This window comes from Cupressus sempervirens, chromosome 11 (assembly GCF_028749045.1).
Source record: "Cupressus sempervirens isolate cs-2001-9-10 chromosome 11, ASM2874904v1, whole genome shotgun sequence".
In the NCBI taxonomy this organism is placed as follows: domain Eukaryota; kingdom Viridiplantae; phylum Streptophyta; class Pinopsida; order Cupressales; family Cupressaceae; genus Cupressus; species Cupressus sempervirens.
Genome location: NC_143128.1, coordinates 423,523,475 through 423,543,194, shown reverse-complemented (window position 1 = coordinate 423,543,194; position 19,720 = coordinate 423,523,475). Strand labels below are relative to the sequence as shown.

General features: G+C 35.5%; 1 protein-coding gene across 8 annotated transcripts in view; it reads right to left on the bottom strand.

Moving 5' to 3' along the window:
* The window catches only part of RUG1 (Regulator of chromosome condensation (RCC1) family protein), a 274,217-nt gene extending 256,031 nt beyond the window's left edge, over nt 1-18,186 (bottom strand). For 7 of the 8 annotated variants that reach the window (XM_089809717.1, XM_089809722.1, XM_089809721.1 and 4 more), the window contains exons 1-2: nt 17,830-18,186; nt 4,084-4,160 (exon numbers count right to left, since the gene is read on the bottom strand). In XM_089809717.1, the coding sequence (XP_089665843.1) occupies nt 4,084-4,160; nt 17,830-18,046 (294 nt within the window). In that variant the 5' untranslated portion in view covers nt 18,047-18,186. Of the gene's footprint in view, nt 1-3,355; nt 3,472-4,083; nt 4,161-17,829 lie in introns of those variants that run through there. The other variant, XM_089809724.1, reaches the window with a different exon arrangement.
* Nucleotides 18,187-19,720: the final 1,534 nt, after the last annotated feature.

Below are 19,720 nucleotides of genomic sequence, written 5' to 3'. Positions count from 1 at the left end.
GATGAGCTTAAGGGGCTTTCTAATGAATGGTTCATAAAGCACAACACTTGGTGAAGGTTTTGCAAATGGGGTTGCAAGCTTTGGGTTTAACTATGGAGGAAACTCCGTAGTTAAGCGCGCTCAGGCTGGAGTAGTACTGGGATGGGTGACCTCCCGGGAAGTCCCGGTGCTTCACCCCTGTGAGCATCACCTAGATCCAATGAGTGCTAAGTGTTCCATTTATTCTCATGAGAGATGGATTCATGTTGAATCACTACTCATGAAAGATGGGTCATCGAGTTTGACTCAAAATCACACAGTTAAATCCTGATATTCACATCACAATTTGACTAGCTATGGAAATCATCTCCTACTTATCAATTGATGAGCTTAAGGGGCTTTCTAATGAATGGTTCATAAAGCAACACTTGGTGAAGGTTTTGCAAATGGGGTTGCAAGCTTTGGGTTTAACTATGGAGGAAACTCCGTAGTTAAGCGCGCTCAGGATGGAGTAGTACTGGGATGGGTGACCTCCCGGGAAGTCTCGGTGCTTCACCCCTGTGAGCATCACCTAGATCCAATGAGTGCTAAGTGTTCCATTTATTCTCATGAGAGATGGATTCATGTTGAATCACTACTCATGAAAGATGGGTCATCGAGTTTGACTCAAAATCACACAGTTAAATCCTGATATTCACATCACAATTTGACTAGCTGTGGAAATCATCTCCTACTTATCAATTGATGAGCTTAAGGGGCTTTCTAATGAATGGTTCATAAAGCACAACACTTGGTGAAGGTTTTGCAAATGGGGTTGCAAGCTTTGGGTTTAACTATGGAGGAAACTCCGTAGTTAAGCGCGCTCAGGCTGGAGTAGTACTGGGATGGGTGACCTCCCGGGAAGTCCCGGTGCTTCACCCCTGTGAGCATCACCTAGATCCAATGAGTGCTAAGTGTTCCATTTATTCTCATGAGAGATGGATTCATGTTGAATCACTACTCATGAAAGATGGGTCATCGAGTTTGACTCAAAATCACACAGTTAAATCCTGATATTCACATCACAATTTGACTAGCTATGGAAATCATCTCCTACTTATCAATTGATGAGCTTAAGGGGCTTTCTAATGAATGGTTCATAAAGCAACACTTGGTGAAGGTTTTGCAAATGGGGTTGCAAGCTTTGGGTTTAACTATGGAGGAAACTCCGTAGTTAAGCGCGCTCAGGATGGAGTAGTACTGGGATGGGTGACCTCCCGGGAAGTCTCGGTGCTTCACCCCTGTGAGCATCACCTAGATCCAATGAGTGCTAAGTGTTCCATTTATTCTCATGAGAGATGGATTCATGTTGAATCACTACTCATGAAAGATGGGTCATCGAGTTTGACTCAAAATCACACAGTTAAATCCTGATATTCACATCACAATTTGACTAGCTGTGGAAATCATCTCCTACTTATCAATTGATGAGCTTAAGGGGCTTTCTAATGAATGGTTCATAAAGAACAACACTTGGTGAAGGTTTTGCAAATGGGGTTGCAAGCTTTGGGTTTAACTATGGAGGAAACTCCGTAGTTAAGCGCGCTCAGGCTGGAGTAGTACTGGGATGGGTGACCTCCCGGGAAGTCCCGGTGCTTCACCCCTGTGAGCATCACCTAGATCCAATGAGTGCTAAGTGTTCCATTTATTCTCATGAGAGATGGATTCATGTTGAATCACTACTCATGAAAGATGGGTCATCGAGTTTGACTCAAAATCACACAGTTAAATCCTGATATTCACATCACAATTTGACTAGCTGTGGAAATCATCTCCTACTTATCAATTGATGAGCTTAAGGGGCTTTCTAATGAATGGTTCATAAAGCACAACACTTGGTGAAGGTTTTGCAAATGGGGTTGCAAGCTTTGGGTTTAACTATGGAGGAAACTCCGTAGTTAAGCGCGCTCAGGCTGGAGTAGTACTGGGATGGGTGACCTCCCGGGAAGTCCCGGTGCTTCACCCCTGTGAGCATCACCTAGATTCAATGAGTGCTAAGTGTTCCATTTATTCTCATGAGAGATGGATTCATGTTGAATCACTACTCATGAAAGATGGGTCATCGAGTTTGACTCAAAATCACACAGTTAAATCGTGATATTCACATCACAATTTGACTAGCTGTGGAAATCATCTCCTACTTATCAATTGATGAGCTTAAGGGGCTTTCTAATGAATGGTTCATAAAGCACAACACTTGGTGAAGGTTTTGCAAATGGGGTTGCAAGCTTTGGGTTTAACTATGGAGGAAACTCCGTAGTTAAGCGCGCTCAGGCTGGAGTAGTACTGGGATGGGTGACCTCCCGGGAAGTCCCGGTGCTTCACCCCTGTGAGCATCACCTAGATCCAATGAGTGCTAAGTATTCAATTTATTCTCATGAGAGATGGATTCATGTTGAATCACTACTCATGAAAGATGGGTCATCGAGTTTGACTCAAAATCACACAGTTAAATCCTGATATTCACATCACAAGTATGTTGTTGTTTTCTTGTTCTTCGTATTGAACCATAATACTAATAGAATATGCAAGTTAGATTGTTCCTAATCAAGTAATTATACATTTAATGTACATAGTTAAAAAAAAATAAGTCCTTAATGGTTCAAAACCCAATCCTAACTTCTGCCCCATTCTTGTCTATGGATCATTGTCAATGCAGTCTAAAAAGGGGTAATTATATTTTATGTGGAGTCAAAAATATTAGAATTAAGAGTAAAATGCTCGGTTTTGTTCTGGGTTAACTTTCTTTTGACAGTAAGTGGTATTCATTGGATTCACTTCACGACCAAGTTATCCATTCCATTTGATTTCGACATTTATATTTGTGTGTGATTTGGATAAACATTAAATATCATTATATGCTTTGTTTACTTTTTGAGAACATATTTAGTTAATTCTTAGCAATCAAGCACGGACAGAGAGGTTCTATGTTATTTGGCTTTCATTATTTGAACTAATGTTATAGAATGTTGATTGAATAATGGCATAACATATTAAATATTTTGCACAGACTGTGATTAGCTTGGACTATATCAGGCTGATTGCATTTACAATTTTGTTATAATTACAGAAATTGACAACTTTCTCATTTACATTCCTCCAAAAGTCTTCATATTCAATATCATCTAAAGTTTTGATTTACTTTCCATTCCTTCAATTTCGAAGTAAATGGGTTGATTCAGATTTTGTTGGTTGTCTTGTTTTAGATAACCTGCACCTCTAACCAAAAAGTGTGAGTATTCTAATGATCCCTCAATATTATCTATGAAGCTACACCAGTCATAAAGACTAATATCCTACATGTTAAGAATTTGTAGCTGTGAGAGAGATCATTTACCTGTAGTAATCTGCCTTGAGAATTCTCAGAAATATTCATGCGAAGATAGACTATGACGATAAGATGATACCATTTCTTTTCATCCTCATGTTGTGCCTTCAAGTTTTTGAACAGCTCTGTGTTGCACATATGCATTGCTTCAATGTATAAAGAGCATGAAAACTACAATAGAAATGGACAGACACAACTTTATTTTTGGGGCTGAGAAAAAAAAAGATGATATCTTGAGAAATGCTGTGAAGTTAGTTATTGGATTAAGGGCTCCTAGCTGTAGTGCATTCGATCTGACTACGAATGATTCTTATATATATATATATATAGGCTGTTCAGTTCAAGGAGTATCTGTGCGATATGTGAACCTGTTATTTTATTCTGTTAAGTGCTAAGGCTGTGAATAAGATAATCAAGGCTTGTTATCTTCAATCGTAAGCAACAAAACATCATATTAGTTTTAAGAACACAATAAAGGGATTTATTTTCGGGTGTGGTTGGATTTTTCTCTCTAGTAGGAGGATTTTCCCAGGATAAATATGTGTCATCCTTTCTTACATTTTTCTGAGTTTCTATTTATTGCATTCTTGAATTCTGGTTCAAAAACATTAACACCATGAATATGCTAAGAAAGACCTAAGATACAAATATTGAAACTTCATAATCAATAATTGAAATCATGATAGTTCATTATGGTAATCCACACAGAACTCTCTTTACAATGGACTTGCATTTACCTGAGTATATCTTGTTCCAAAAGGTACTCCTAGTTGCCCATAATCATTCAGACCAGTTGCAAGGACACGCCCTTGTTCTGCTTGAGATTAAAAAATTGTCAATAAAGGACCTTCAAGCCTAATTTTAGGTGAATAATATGATAGATGATAAATGCAAACATCAAATTTGTATGAACTTACATTTTCACAACTTAAATCAAGAGTCTACAAGAAACTCAATTCAATACTAACAATACAATATATGCATATATTAGAATACTGTGTATTTACACTTCCACCTATCTGATTACATTCATCCACAGTTAGGTCATGACAATGGGAAGTGATAAGTTTAAGGATCGTTTTCTGCAAATGTAATAACATTCCCATTTACTTCTGTGTGTTCCAAATGCAGATTCGAATGTATATAATATGTGTAGAGGAGACATGTCTCTATGGTTTATTTGTTAACAACCATTTAAACAATATTAACATTATAATAAATGATAATATATATTATAAATAATAATATATATATGAGTGGATATATTAGAGTTTGTCTAATTAATGATTAACCGATAACCATTATCTCTAGGTCAATTCAATCCAACTGAAGCTACAACATTAACAATCCTTAGCTAGGGAGGATTAATACAGAACACATTATGCTCTCAAACATATAGAGAGGTATCATCTCAATATGATATTCTTAGAATGGCATATTTAAGGATATCAAGTTATCAACATATATCCATCGACTTAGATGTTATCTTTCGATATCATCTGAACTATGATTCAACAAGAATTATCAATCATATGATATTCATCATACTTATATTCTCTCAGTATCTACACTAGCATCATGATCGTGATGCCTAACAAAATAGTATGTTATATCCTAAAATATTATGGTTTATTCGATCTCCGGCACAATCTGGAACAACAACTGAATGTAGTCTATTAGATAACAATCATGATCTCAAGGACAACAACTTAATCCAATACATTATGGCGAGTATCATGGTCTCGAGGGAGGATTGATCAATACAATCATCTCATAAAATGGTGATTTGATTTTGAGAAATCTTACCAATCTCATATTCTTGTGATATGAGCACTAGCATCAACACCAAGATGCCTATCAACAAGAATATCATACCCTAGAAAGATATGAGTTATTTGATTTCCAGCACACACCGGGACAATACTAAATGTAGTCTATCAAATAACAACCTTGATCTTAGGGACAACAAAGAAGTCTCCATTATGACAAGTATCACGATCTTCGACACACTCTGGGACATCAACTTACTGTAGTCTATCGTGACATGTTCATTATCATGATCTCTAGCACATTCCGGGACAACAAGTTAATGTCGTATATCATGATAATAGATCAAGAACTCAAGAAAAACAAATGCAGTATCATGATCTCCGGCACATTTCAAGACAGCAATCTTAGTGTACTCTACAATGATACATTTGTTATCAATCTCTAACACATTTTGGGACAACAACTTAACTTAGTCCATCATGATAACAGGTAAAGCCATTGTTAAGATCGTTAGCTTACAATAGCAACCTCACAACACAAACATCGATCAAAGATCATCAACTCTCACGATGTTTTCCAACGGAATCATCTAGAAACTCACATGATATCCACCATGAACCATGTCAAAGGTTGGATCCACCATAGCTACTCCTAGAGGGTGGAACAAGGGCTTTCGCCTTAAATTTCTCTCTCACGGAGAAGAATGCATTGTAAGGAATTTCACTTTTCTCCCTCTAAACAAAGATTCTAGGAAGTCAAATCCTCTAACTACTCTCTTAGAATCTCTCTTCATCCAAGGATGCCTGAGATAAATTGTCAGACTCACCCTGAATTTGATATCAATCTACCAACTTTCTGGTGACAAGTCGTCACTCATGATGTACACAAGGCTATACCCATCAAAATCATGCAATCATACACATTAACTTTTAGACTCCTTAATATCAATCTTTTGAGCTCCTACGTTGCCTTTGAAGAAGTGTCACCCCCTTTCAATGGAAGAATACTCTACTCACATAGTCTCAATCATCGAAGATATTTTTCTCTAAAAACTCAGATCGAGTCCTGCACTAATGCCTTGGCAGCATACCTAATGCACCATTTTTCTCTTCCTACAAGAGCATCCCTGTATATTGACATCCTTAATATAAATTGCTCCAATGAAGGTCCATATGCATCAAATCAGAAAATGCCTCCAATGGGGAATGAAATATTGGTTAAGGTAATTATTCACCCCCCCACAATGTAAAATTCCCACATACTTCATTATTACAGAGTTTTCAATTAATTTGAGCCATCAAATGGTCTAGTTCAATAGCTTTGAAAAGAACATCGCTTCCACTTCTAGATGAATATCCATAATTGTATTCCTATTCAGTCCTCTTGGGATGATCCTTGTGTTCATGCTCTGGTTCTATACCCATATTAATCTTCCCAGATGACTTTGAAGATTTAAGCGTCCTCCTCAAACTTCTTTAATTTTTTTATTGTTGATCAATTTAGTAATTTCCTTCTAGATTTTGATCTTCATATATGTCTAGAATATGAACAACAATTTGAATGATAAGACAGGTTGACTTTGTTTCCAAATTAACACCTAGCAGTAATAGAGCACTGTTTCTTTTATCTAGACCAAATGCTTGATGCTTCCTCTATGGGGGAGTATCTGTGTTTGAGCTAAGTCATTAAGGACTCTTGGTACTGATATTTAATAGTGTCTTTGGACCCTTGAGCTTATTGCAGATCTTATGAAGAGAATTGACATAATGATAATCTATTGATGTCAATGGGGGAGACATACACATGAAAAACATCCTATACATCCTTTGGTAGGAATATTTTGAGATATCTTATGAGAGAGAGTAATACATGAAAAATATCCTTGTATATTGATTGATGTCAATAGAGAAGAAGATACAAAGGAGCCTATCCTTTGAGGGAGATTTGTTCCTAAAGAGGAGATTTGATTGATGAAGAGGATTTGAAAAGATGCTTATGTATGGGGGAAATTAATCTTCCTTGTACATGATGGTTACTGAACAGATGACATTCATGGTCAGCATGAATGGGGGAGCAGTTGCACCAGAGACATTTAGTAGTCATGAAATTTAGATGTTATTCATCTATGTTGCCATCAATGCCAAAGGGGGAAATTGTTGAGCATATATGTTGATGGTATTCCTATGGTGGAGTATCTTAGCATTGTTGGAGACATGATTCAGAGGTTGTGTGTTACATTCATGACAGTATTTGTCATTGACGTCAACATATTGGTTATTCTGTAAAGAATGGCAGAGCAACAGATAGACTTTGGCTTCGCGCGGTTTGAAGAATGAATATGAGCTTATGCAAACTTGGGATAATGTTCTACAAAGTGTCTACATGCTACAATTAAGAGTATGTACGAAAATATGAAGCCTGGACAGAGATATGATGGATTTAGTGAAGAGAGTGTTTTTGGGTAGTGATTACTGTTGTTTGGATTGTATCTCTTAATAGAGATGGAATCTGGTCATGTGGACTTGGACAAAGGTAGAAGACATGATGAAGATGTAGTTAATCACGCACACCCAGATGAGCATCGAGTGAAGAGTTATGAAGACTATGAGCCGACACTTTGTGTGTAATTGTGAAAATGATGTAATATTGTAATGTAGCATGTAAATATAATATCTTAAGTCAGTCCTATATTATTATTGTAAACTACAAAAGCCTCAAGGCTGACTCAATAATTTGTTTTTGCACTTGGTATAAAGGAAAGATGATTTACTTGGTTGAAATCATCCAGTGCGGATATTGTATGATATGCGAACTTGAGAGTGAGATATTGTATTGTGTGAACTTACATGCAAATATCTTTTGATCAGAGATGTGACTGGTGCAGTTGAGGCACAGTGAGCAGACAAGGAACTGTATATGGCAAAGAAGTTGTTGTTGGAAAGCGTTGATGTGCCATTGTATTATTTAGTGAGGATAGTACTAAAGTTGTTTGGACTGTGGGTCCATCTATCTTCCTAAACAACTCCTAATAAGGTTGGAATCTCCTAACAAGGATTCAAAGTCTCCTAACAATTATTGATATGTATTGAATGTATTTCATTGACTCTTAATAGGGTTCATCCTCTAACAAGGAACTTTTATATTGGTACATCATTTTGTGGGTACCATCCCCACCGGGGTTTTCCCTCTGATCAAGGGTTTTCCTAGTTAACAAATCTGGTGTTATTGTGTATGGTTATCTTTCAGTGGTTGTTACATCTACTGTTTACATGTTTTAGAATTAATAAGGACATTGAGAATGATTGTACTCAGGAGGAGTCACGATTAATTACAAGAGGAGTCATATCAAATAAAGAAGAGGAAGTTCAAGCCTTGCATGTGAACTCAAACAATAAAAGTGTTGTTCTGCATTTTGTCACCACAAAATGCAAGTAACAATACGAAACGTTTTCATCATAGTTTCGCATTTCTTTAAGTTTAGTTCGTTATCTAATTGGTTAGTATTGATCAACCAATCAACTCCAATTAATCTAATGAATCATTTTACTGAAGGCTTTCGTCAAGTCTTTTTCGTTTTACTGTTTGTCAAACCTGTGCTTGATTCTTGAGACCTTCAAAGTCCTTCTCATTTTTGAGTGTGTGTTTGTTGGTTTTTAGTCCTTTGGTTTTGTTCAAGTCATTGTTTTTTGTTGTCCCTTCGATTTGATCTATCTTAGGGCTTAATCGGAGTTGGCAATCAAAAGATATGACCAATTTAGTGCCCAAAAAGTGGACCTTTTAGGTGCAACTGTACGAATTAAAACTACCATATTATATTTTTAAGTTGACATTCACTTTTTGAAAAATATAACATAAATTCACTTTATGTTATGTTTTTAAGTTACTTTATCTTTTTGGTTTTCCACTTAAAATAACTATAGTGCACTTTATGTTATATTTTTAAGTTGAGTTACTTTTTAATTTTTCACTTTAGTGACTATATTAACTATATAGTTTGATTTAATTTTTTATTTTTAAATCAAATGCTCTAGTAAATACTACTTTCAAAATGATATTTGCACATTATATTTTAAATATGATAGTGTAGATGTTATTTATGACCCATTTAAGTAATATTTCATCAAAAATTAAATTGACATGTCTACAAGCATATTTCATAAAAAATATGCAATTGCATCTAAAAGGTGAGATTTTGAATAAAAATGCAGGTAAATGCATACAAAAGATGCAAATGCATATTGCTAAAACATGAAATCACACCTAAAAGGTGAGATATGCATATTGCAAAAATATGCAAAGACACCAAAAAGGTGCATTTTATTTTTAAAACATGCATATGCATCTTGGAAACCCGTTTTTGAACAAAATGCATATTTTGAAAACATGTCAATGCACCCAAAAGATGCGTTTGGGTAAAAAAAAGCTCAAGACATGTTTTTAAAACATGTATATGCATCTATAAAGTGCATTTTGCTCCTAACACATGCATTTGCATCCCAAGAACAAATTTTTTATCAAAAATGCTTAGAGTTGCCCATACACTGGCTTGAAATCCATCACAAAAGAGGCACTTTTGAGTTTTAATACATATATGCATTTGAGGGTCATGATTTTGCATATCCAAGATAAAAATGACTCATATTTTTGCATTTTTGAGCCACGTTTTTGTTAAAAACGCCCAGATATGGGGCAGTTTTGATCACTTTTTGGCTCAAAGAGAAGTCGTTTGGAGGTTTTTACCCATATATATGCTACTAAACAACACATTTTTGCCATTAGATGTCAAAAGATCTTCATTTCATGCCTTTTATGAATCATGTTTCTGTTAAAAACGCCCAGAAAATTGGGTTTTTAATCCCCACTTTTATGCATTTTGAAGCCACGTTTTTGCATTTGGATCCATGTATTAGCATTTGGGGAAGTCGTTTTTGCATTCACAAGTAAAAAATGATTAGTTTATATGCATTTGTGAGCCACGTTTTTGCAAAAATAACCCATATTTTTGCGTGAAAAGGGCACGTTTTGGTTCAAAAAGCTCAAAAAAATGGCATTTCCAGCTCATACCTTTGGATCAATAGGGGTTGTTTTTGAGTTTTAATGCATGCTATTGCCTTTGGAGACCATGAATTTGGTATTTTCATATCAAATTTGACTCTTCATTGCTCATTGATATTTATTGATTGCAAGTACAGAAGAAGTCAAAAAGTTGTTTGAAACTCCGGATTTGAGGGAGAATTGGTTTTCAAAATCTATAAATCTTGCTATTTTGGAAATAACCTCCAAGTATGTGTACATTTTCAAACTTGCTCATCAATTCATGCTTATCTTGCTATTTCTATGAATATTTTAGCTTTGAAGTTGCACAAAGTCAATATATATGCCATGAAAAGTGCATTTTGCCTTTAAATATGATGAAAATTCTAATTTTCATACTTTTTGTTTTTTCCCAAACTCCAAATTCGAAATTGCACTTGAAAGCAACTTGCTTCTTGACATGTTTGAGTCTAAAGCCAAAAGAATGTGTTTGTTTTGTATTTGTTTTCGTTGTTTGTTTGCTTGCTTTCTCATTTTTCTTCTTTTGGAAGAAATTGCAAGTTTTTTCCCAAGAACTTGAGCACGTTTCACTTCACTCCACCTTCCACCTCTTCATGGAAGTGCATCGTTTCATTCCATATTCACCATTACATGCCAAGGCACATTGCATCCATTCCTTTCATATGCAATTACACTTTAAGAGCAATTACATGTAATTCCACTTTCCATGTCATGACACACTGCATCTCATTCTCCACATGCAATTACATGTAATCTCACCCTCCATTCGCACTTACATGTAATCTAATTCTTCTTTTCCACTTACAAGTACTTCCATCCTCCATCCATATTTAAATGTAATCTCATCCTTCATATGCGTTTACACGTAATCTCATTCTTTGAACCTCATTGCATGTTTACATCAAGTCATGATTGCATGTAAATCACTTTATATGCAATTGCATCTTGAGAACCCGATTTTGGTAAAGGTCACTCTTTTAAACACCAAAGTCATCATTTGCACACATCCATATGCATCCTAACTTGCATTCTCGGCCATACCCACAAAAACCCATCATTGCTCACATATCATCCATCTTCCTAAGTTCCATTTTAGCCCTTTGCATGTACTTTCCATATCACATCCAATTCATTACATATGTTCCATGAGTATCTAATCAATACTCTGCATATATTGTTCCTTAGAGATCCATTTTGCCAATATTCTCATACAAGTTAAAATCCACATTTTCCAATGATGGATTCAATCCCATTGAAACTTTCATGTTGCAGCAAGTCAAGATATGCCAAAATTTCTATAAAGAGTGAAGACATCCAGTAAAGAAGGCATGTTTCAAATCAAAGAAGCGGTAATTCATTTGGTCTTCATTTTCCCAATGGTTGTCTGAGAACCTGAGTTCGTGTAGGAATGCGCCAAGCACTTTGCTTCAAAAAAAAAAAAAGTTAAAAATGTTGGTGGAAAGTTGTTCTGAGTTTACATCCGAAAATCGTCAAGAAGTTCTTCAAAGTGTCAGAGATTCCAAAATGTGCCAATCTACAAAGGAGAATTCACAACAACTTGAGCACATCAAGTTTTCAAATGACAACGGACAATTCATCAAAGAAAGTCAGAGGCTATCAAAAGACGCAACACCATGGTTATCAAGGTGAATACAGTGGCACAAAATACAGGAACTTCTAATCCTATGATCATCCAGGATTGTATCGCCAAGTACAAGGCCCTTCAGAACAATCCCTAGGATTGTTTCAATTATTTTCCGTCTTTCTTCTTCTTCTTTCATGTTTGTAATTGAAGAGGATGTATTATATGAAAATGTGTAATTACATGTAATACAACTTACATATGTAATGACATGTAATCCAATAATTTCTCTTGTTAGTTAGACGAGGTCAAAGTTGGTTGATTTGCTCCCACTTTTTCCTCCATCTTTTTCTCAACTCCTTTGCCTATATAAGGATTGCCTCCCTCATTGTAAAAATCATCTTTTGTTGTATGCAAGAAAGCTCTATCACACTTGTGCAAGCATGACTTTGATTGTGTAGTACAAATTTGGGAGAAAAATGTATAAGAGAAGCAATTGGATTCGAAGGTTTGACTAGAAACAATTATGATAGAGAAAATTAGAAGCTTTGATTGTAATTTGTGCCTATTGTCTTTGATTCATGTTATTATTGTGTGTTCAATAATAAAGTGCAGTGAGTTAAGAAGCAATTGGAGTTGAAGCTTTGACTAAGAGCGGTTGTGGTAATATATAGACTACAAGCTTTGACTGTAGCTTGTATTGTTGTCTCAAATTCACGAAAGATAGTTAGAATTTCCCTACTTTTGAAAGTCTTTGTGCCTCAATCGTAGAGGTTTTTCTTACAAAATAGAATAGAAATCATCTACTTCTGGAAGTCTTTGTTTCCCAATGGTAGTGTGATTTTTCTTATAAATTAAGTAAACAGGACTTAGAGCCAAACCAATACACTTTTAATCAGCCTTTGAGTTGGTGTTGGTTTATTGGTATCACCGTTTCCAGCTACTAGATAGAAGTGTAGTTGGAGATTTTACATTGCCCGTTACTCACTCCACGGGTAAGTGGATTCTTTCCTGAAAGTTAAGAGGAAAGAATATTTGTAACACCCCTTACAAAATCTTTCAACTTCTCCCTTACCTTGAGTTGATCCAAGGAACGGTGAGAAGGGGGAGCCTTCTCTTTAATGTAGGAGAGATTTTGTCTCACACACTATGGTTGGTCATCCTATTTTGCTACTGGATTTTACCCAAAACTATCAGTTGCAAAATATCCACCCAACAAAAAAGAAGATACATTTTAAAAAAAGAGGGAAGAAAAATCAAAGTTATAAGAAAATAGATTTTTCAAAAGTTCAATATTTCAAATGTGACAAATTTGGATATACACATAGGTATTGTCCAGAAAGAAAGAAAGCCCTTGTCAACATATATGAAGTCAAGAAACCTAAAAATTCACTATTCTTCGTCGCCTTGTCAAGTGAGTTAAACTCCAATAAGAATGCCTAGATAATTGAAAATGGAGCATCTAGACACATAACAAGATTTAGAGACCAATTTGAAACCTTCAAAGGACACTCAACTGAAGAAATCACAATTGGGCATAACTCCACTTACGCTATGAAAGGAACTGGGACCTGCTCAGTCCAACTAAAAACTGGAGTTACCTTACAAGATGTCCTATATGTACCAAGTTTCAAGAGAAATCTAGTCTCTATCTCCAGTTTAGCAGATCAAGGGTATCGCATTACCTTCCAATAAGATAAAGTCCTATCATGGCCTAAAAATTCAAACATTAAAAATTCAATCTCTATTGGATTAAAAAACGAAAGTCTATATAAACTATGTAACACTCAAAATTTAGCCTTGAATCATGAAATCAAAAAGAACAATGAGATCTAGCACATAAGACTAGGTCACTTACACTTTCGAGCTCTACCTTCCATAGAGAAAATTGTGAGGTATACCTACCCTAAAATCTAAACATGAAGGAACATGTTAAGGTTGTGCATTAGGAAAGAACTCCATAACATCTTTCCCTCATAGTGAACATAAATCTAAGATTGTACTCGAACTCATTCATACTGAGTTATGTGGAGCTATGTCAGTACCTTCCCTAGGAGGATACTTGTATTATATCATTTTCGTCGATGATTATTCCAGGAAAATTTGGATCTACTTTCTGAAAAGAGTCAAATGAAGTTCTATCTAGCTTCAAAGAGTTTAAGGCCTTAGTCGAAAATCAAACAGGGAAGAAAATTAAAATCCTAAGATCTGACAATGGAGGAGAATACATTTATGAAAACTTCAAAGAATTCTACATATTTGTTGGGATTAAGAGGGAATATACAATACCATATAATCCTCAACAGGATGGAGTAGCCGAAAGAAAGAACAAAACCATTATTAAAGCAGTTAAGGCTATGATGCATGACCAAAATCTTCACTTAACATTCTAGGTTGAAGCCTCCAATACTGCAGTATACATTCAAAATAGATGTCCTCATCATTTCTAGAAAATGTAACACCTAAATAAGTCTCCTCAAGAATCAAACCTAATCTAAGTCACCTAAGAATCTCTAGCTGCCCTATATACATTCATATACCTAAAAAGAAAAGGACTAAACTAGAGCCCTCAGGAAAGAAAGGTATGTTTGTTGGCCATAGTGAGTCTTCCAAAGCTTACAGAGTATACATAACAAGGTCAAGGAAAATTGAAATCAGTAGAGATGTTAAGTTTGAAGAAGATGTTCCATATAAACACTCTAAAAATATAGAAGAATCAAATGATGACCCCATCCCAAATTTAGATGAAAGTTCTATGATTAAGAGGGAGACTATGATTGAGAGGGAGAGTTGTACAGAAGACAATGGATGCACAATCTCTAATCCTAAGAATGACTCAAATCCTCTCAACAAGAAACGATCATTATGGGCAAGGAAAATGATGTAGCTCCTAATGAAATCTTTAGAGAAAATAAGAAAACAAGAAGTCACTCGTGTTATGTCACTCATATAACTAAGCCCACTCAATCAACACGCTCGGATGTTGAAGAAGCCTTAAAATCTCAAGCTTGGAAAGGTGCCCTGATTGAGGAATATCAATCTATACTAAAAAATTATGTTTGGGACATTGTACAAAGACCCAATGACAAGTCCATTGTTTCCTCAAAGTGGCTATTTAAAATTAAACAAGCACTTGATGGCAGTATTGAAAAACATAAAGCTAGATTCGTGGCCAGAGGATTCTCCCAAAAGGCTGGGATTGATTATGAGGAAACAATTACTCCTGTTGCTCGATATACGTCTGTCAAAACCATCATTGCAATTGCTACTTCCATAGGGTGGAAGATACATCAGATGGATGTAAAGACAGCATTTCTAAATAGTGTCATTGAAGATACCTGGAACAACTAGAAGGGTTTGTTCTTCATGACAAGGACACACATGTATGTAAACTAAAGAAAGCTCTTTATGGTCTTAAATAGGCCCCAGGGTATGGTATGAGAGAATTGACAATTATCTTATCAAATTGGGGTACTCAAGAAATGAAGTTGGCCCTAATATATACTTCAAAGAGTCAAAAGGTGATATGATAATACGAGTTCTTTTATGTTGATGATCTTCTAATTATAGGTGAAGATCACCTTATTGCAAGGTGTAAACAAGATCTTACATCTAAATTTGAAATGAAAGATTCAGGTCTTCTACACTACTTTTTGGGGTTAGAAATATGGCAGAAGGAAAACTACATCTTCCTAAATCAACGCAAGTACACTATTGATATATTAAACAAATTTGGCATGATGGATTGCAAACCATTGTCCACACAAATGGAGACAAATCTTCTTTAACTCAAAAAAGAAGTGTATAAATCTGAAGCTACTGATCCCACATACTACAGACAGATTATTGGACGTCTAATGTACTTGCTGAATACTTGCCCTAATGATTGCAATGCTACAAACCCATTAAGTCAATTTATGTGTGAGCCTAAGAAGATTCATCTCATGGCAACCAAGCACAATTTGAGATACTTACGAGGTACTATTGGACTTGGTCTAAAATACGATCATGTTAAGCTACAACTTCTTGGATATTTAGATTTTGAATGGGCTGGCAGTTCTACAGAAGCATAATGCAAAGTGGCATCTATGGGAGCTCAAGAAGCAGTGTGGTTACAAAATCTATTGGTTGGACTATTTGGGAAACCCCTAAATCCCACAATTATCCATTGTGATAATCAAAGTTGCATTAAACTCTCTATAAATCCAGTCTTCCATGATAGGTCCAAGCACATAGAGATTCCCTATGACTACATAAGAGATATGGTAGACAAAAATGTTATCAAGTTGGCATATATCAGCACTGAAGCGCAGACAGTCGACATATTTACCAAAATTCTTTTGAAATTAAAATTGGAATATTTCAAAGGTAAACTCAGTATGGTTAAGATGTAAATGTAACTCCTGAGATTAAAACTCAGTTTTGTTATATATATATATTCTGTTGTGATTACGCTTGTGCACATGTAATGATTTATGAAAGATGACGATCTTTCTTTTGGGTGTATGGTCTCTATAGTAAGGTGATGACTTTCATAATAGATATGACTTCATTAAATTGTTGTCCTGGATTGTGCCGGTTATTGTGATAACAAAAGCATCATGATCGACTTCATTAAGTTGTTGTCCCAGAACAAGCCAGAAATCATGATGCTACTTGTGTTGTTTCTTTTAGTTCTTCATAATAGACTACATTAGCTTGATGTCCCCGATTGTGTCGTCAAGCCAGAGATCATGATTCTTGTCTCTTGAGATCAAAACTATTATCTGATAAGACTATGTTTTGTCCTGGAATGTGCCAGAAATCAGATAGACAATAAGGATATCATTGTGGATAAATACTGTTAATGCTAACTCAAATACGAGTTATCAAGATTGAGAAACTGACAGGAGTGTTAAAGTAATAGCTTTGGTTGGATCTGATATCAGTATATAGAACAAACTTACACACACACACATATATATATGTACCTGATTTCCTCTGTGTACTAATATATCAAGCTATTTATGATCCTGCCTAGATCAGGCTCTATATAATGATAAATCAATTGATATATGTATCTGCTCAAGGCAGATTAACTTCCATATTCCTCCCCGTGATCGGGTCTGAGAAACTCCATCATATCCATATGCGAAACTGAGTATTAGTATCGACTGTAGCAATAGCTCTTGGACCCCATAGTTATTATCTCATCATCGGCAGTTAACAAAGTTGTTACGGAAGTATTTAAGGTGTAAACAACAGTAAACACCACGTAGGGTCATGACCCCACGTGGCAATGGCTACGTAAGGGTCGTGTCCCTACGTGGATATGATGTTTCATATCATATATGTGTGTTGACCGATGGCTGTGGAAATACATCTATCACAGTGGCATGTAATTACCACAGCAGGTCAAATATAATCATCTACGTTCAGCCTTCTACATCAAGTTCTGCAGACAACAGCAAACACTGCAATTCCCAGTCACAGAAATTACTATATTCTGAAATAAGAAATGTAACAGTAAACTGCAAGAAAGTATTTCTGTCAAAGGAAAATATACTCATCTGATTTTGAAATAGAATCAAATTTTCTCTATCTCTGATCCTAATTTCCTTAACAAGAGCATCAAATCACTGACATACTCACGACACCCCATGCTCATGACCAGTTGTAGAACCCTTTTTGAGTTCTCCCCAACTTTCATTATGGCGAGAGAACAAATGACCCACATTTGTTTTGCAATCCTCACTGTTCAATTGGTAAACGACTACAAGAATAATGAACAGTGTTCAATTATGATTTAGTCAATCAGCAGTTGGTTGTTAGTATACAGTTAGCTATATCACAGGTTTACATTCGATTTTATTTCTTCCTTATAAGAATACGTATCTTTCACAAATAAATCAATAAAGAAGTTATGAGCCTCGCAATTTTTTGTTGAATTATATTTGTGTAGATCATTTTTTTGTCTGCTCGGAATTCTTTAAAAACATGAATAATATCGCTGCCATAAAAACAATAATTCACCCGATGTCATGTTTTGCCACAATAGGTGCATGACAAAAAAGTGATATTGGAGATGGATACTGACCAGTGAGGAGGAGGGTGTGCGCACCGCCACAGGCAATGGCGGAAGGGGAGGAACAGAGGCTCAGGGTGGGCTCCCATCGCGACTGAAGCGACCCCAACCCCAATCGCCCAGCGTCACCGTTGCCCCAAAGCGCTGCCCATCTCTTTTTCTTTTCGCCACTGCTACTGCCTATCCCACGCACCAACTCACGAAACCTCAAGAATCCTCTGCTCCCCATATTCTATTATTTACTGTCTACCTGCTGCACTGTGTTGCTAAAAGCAAAAGCTTGGTCGTTAGACCAAATGTTCACGTTATAAGCCTCTCTCGAAGCAATCGGGATGTCCAAGTTGGGTAGGAGGGGAAACGTTCCCGTGGCACCCAAAAATACCATTTATTATCACTAGCACTTGCACCTAAAGGAGGTGCAAGGAATACGCCGATAGGGGTTTGATTGAAAAGCTTAAATGGAGTTTAACATTATATAAAGAAGTGTAAAACGTGTTATTGTATAAGGAAAATTTTTATACAGTTAGCATCATTTTAGATGATTTAAAGTTATACTATTGTGTTTTTAATTTTTCACAAGTCGCTATTAAAAAAAATTAGCATTTAAATCCATTAGAAAATATATTATTGCTAACTATTTTGTTTCCTCCTAAGCACACTTTTCATGCAACCACATTTTAAAAACCTTCAACCAGTGTTGTTTCTTATTAACCATTCATTAGAAAGTCACTTGTGATGATAAATATGTATTATATTTCATTTCTTGTGTTATTTGTAACCTGCATTGCTTGCAAATAGAACATGAGATTAAGAACAATATTAAAGCATTAGAATTAAAGAGTAGAGGATTATCGATAAGATTTACTTGCATATTAATGTAGATGAGCTATATGATATTGAGATACCCCATATCTCACATAAACTCAAATTAGGTCTTATTCTCTTCATCCTTCCATCTATTCCTCTTTTATACAATATGCCATTAGAAATTACATATTTTGTTGCCTTTAGTCTAAGGTTACATTTCTCTTTATAACTCATACTTTTGGGGCATTCACCATATGTCAAGAAGTACACTACATTAGAAAACTAGGGATAAGTTGAACTTACTAGAAAAATAGAAGGCGTAACTTTGGTCTTTTCTTATGGTAATTCTTTATTTTCAGCTATTACTTTACATAGACCTCGAGCCCTTATCAAATTAGTAGGTTTAATGGTCACATCATATTCTTGAACCTTGGTCATATATTGTCTGCAACCACATTTTAAAAACCTTCAACCAGTGTTTTTTCTTATTAACCATTCATTAGAAAGTCACTTAAGTTCATCAATTGATAAGTAGGACATATTTTCCATAGCAAGTCAAATTGTGATATTTTTATCAAGATTCAACTACATAGTTTTTGAGTCAAACTCGTTGACCCATGTTTAATTAGTAGTGATTCACTAAAACCCATCTATCATTAGAATGAATAGAATATTTAGCACTCATTTCATCTAGGCGATGCTCACAAATGTGAACTACCAAAATTATCAACTAGGTCATATATCGAGCACTACTTCAAGTCAAGCACACTTAATATGTAACCATGAGAATGACAATAAATATGTACTATATTTCATTTCTTGTGCTATTTGTAACCTGCATTGCTTGCAAATAGAACATGAGATTAAGAACAATATTAAAGCATTAGAATTTGGTAGATAAGAGTAGAGGATTATCGATAAGATTTACTTGCACATTAATGTAGACGAGCTGTATGATATTGAGATACCATATATCTCACATAAACTCAAATTAGGTCTTATTCTCTTTATCCTTTCAAAAAATTAAAGTATAAGGTTTGATTTTGGGGGGAATATTATAGAGAGATATAGTAAAATAATTGAATTAAATTAAGCA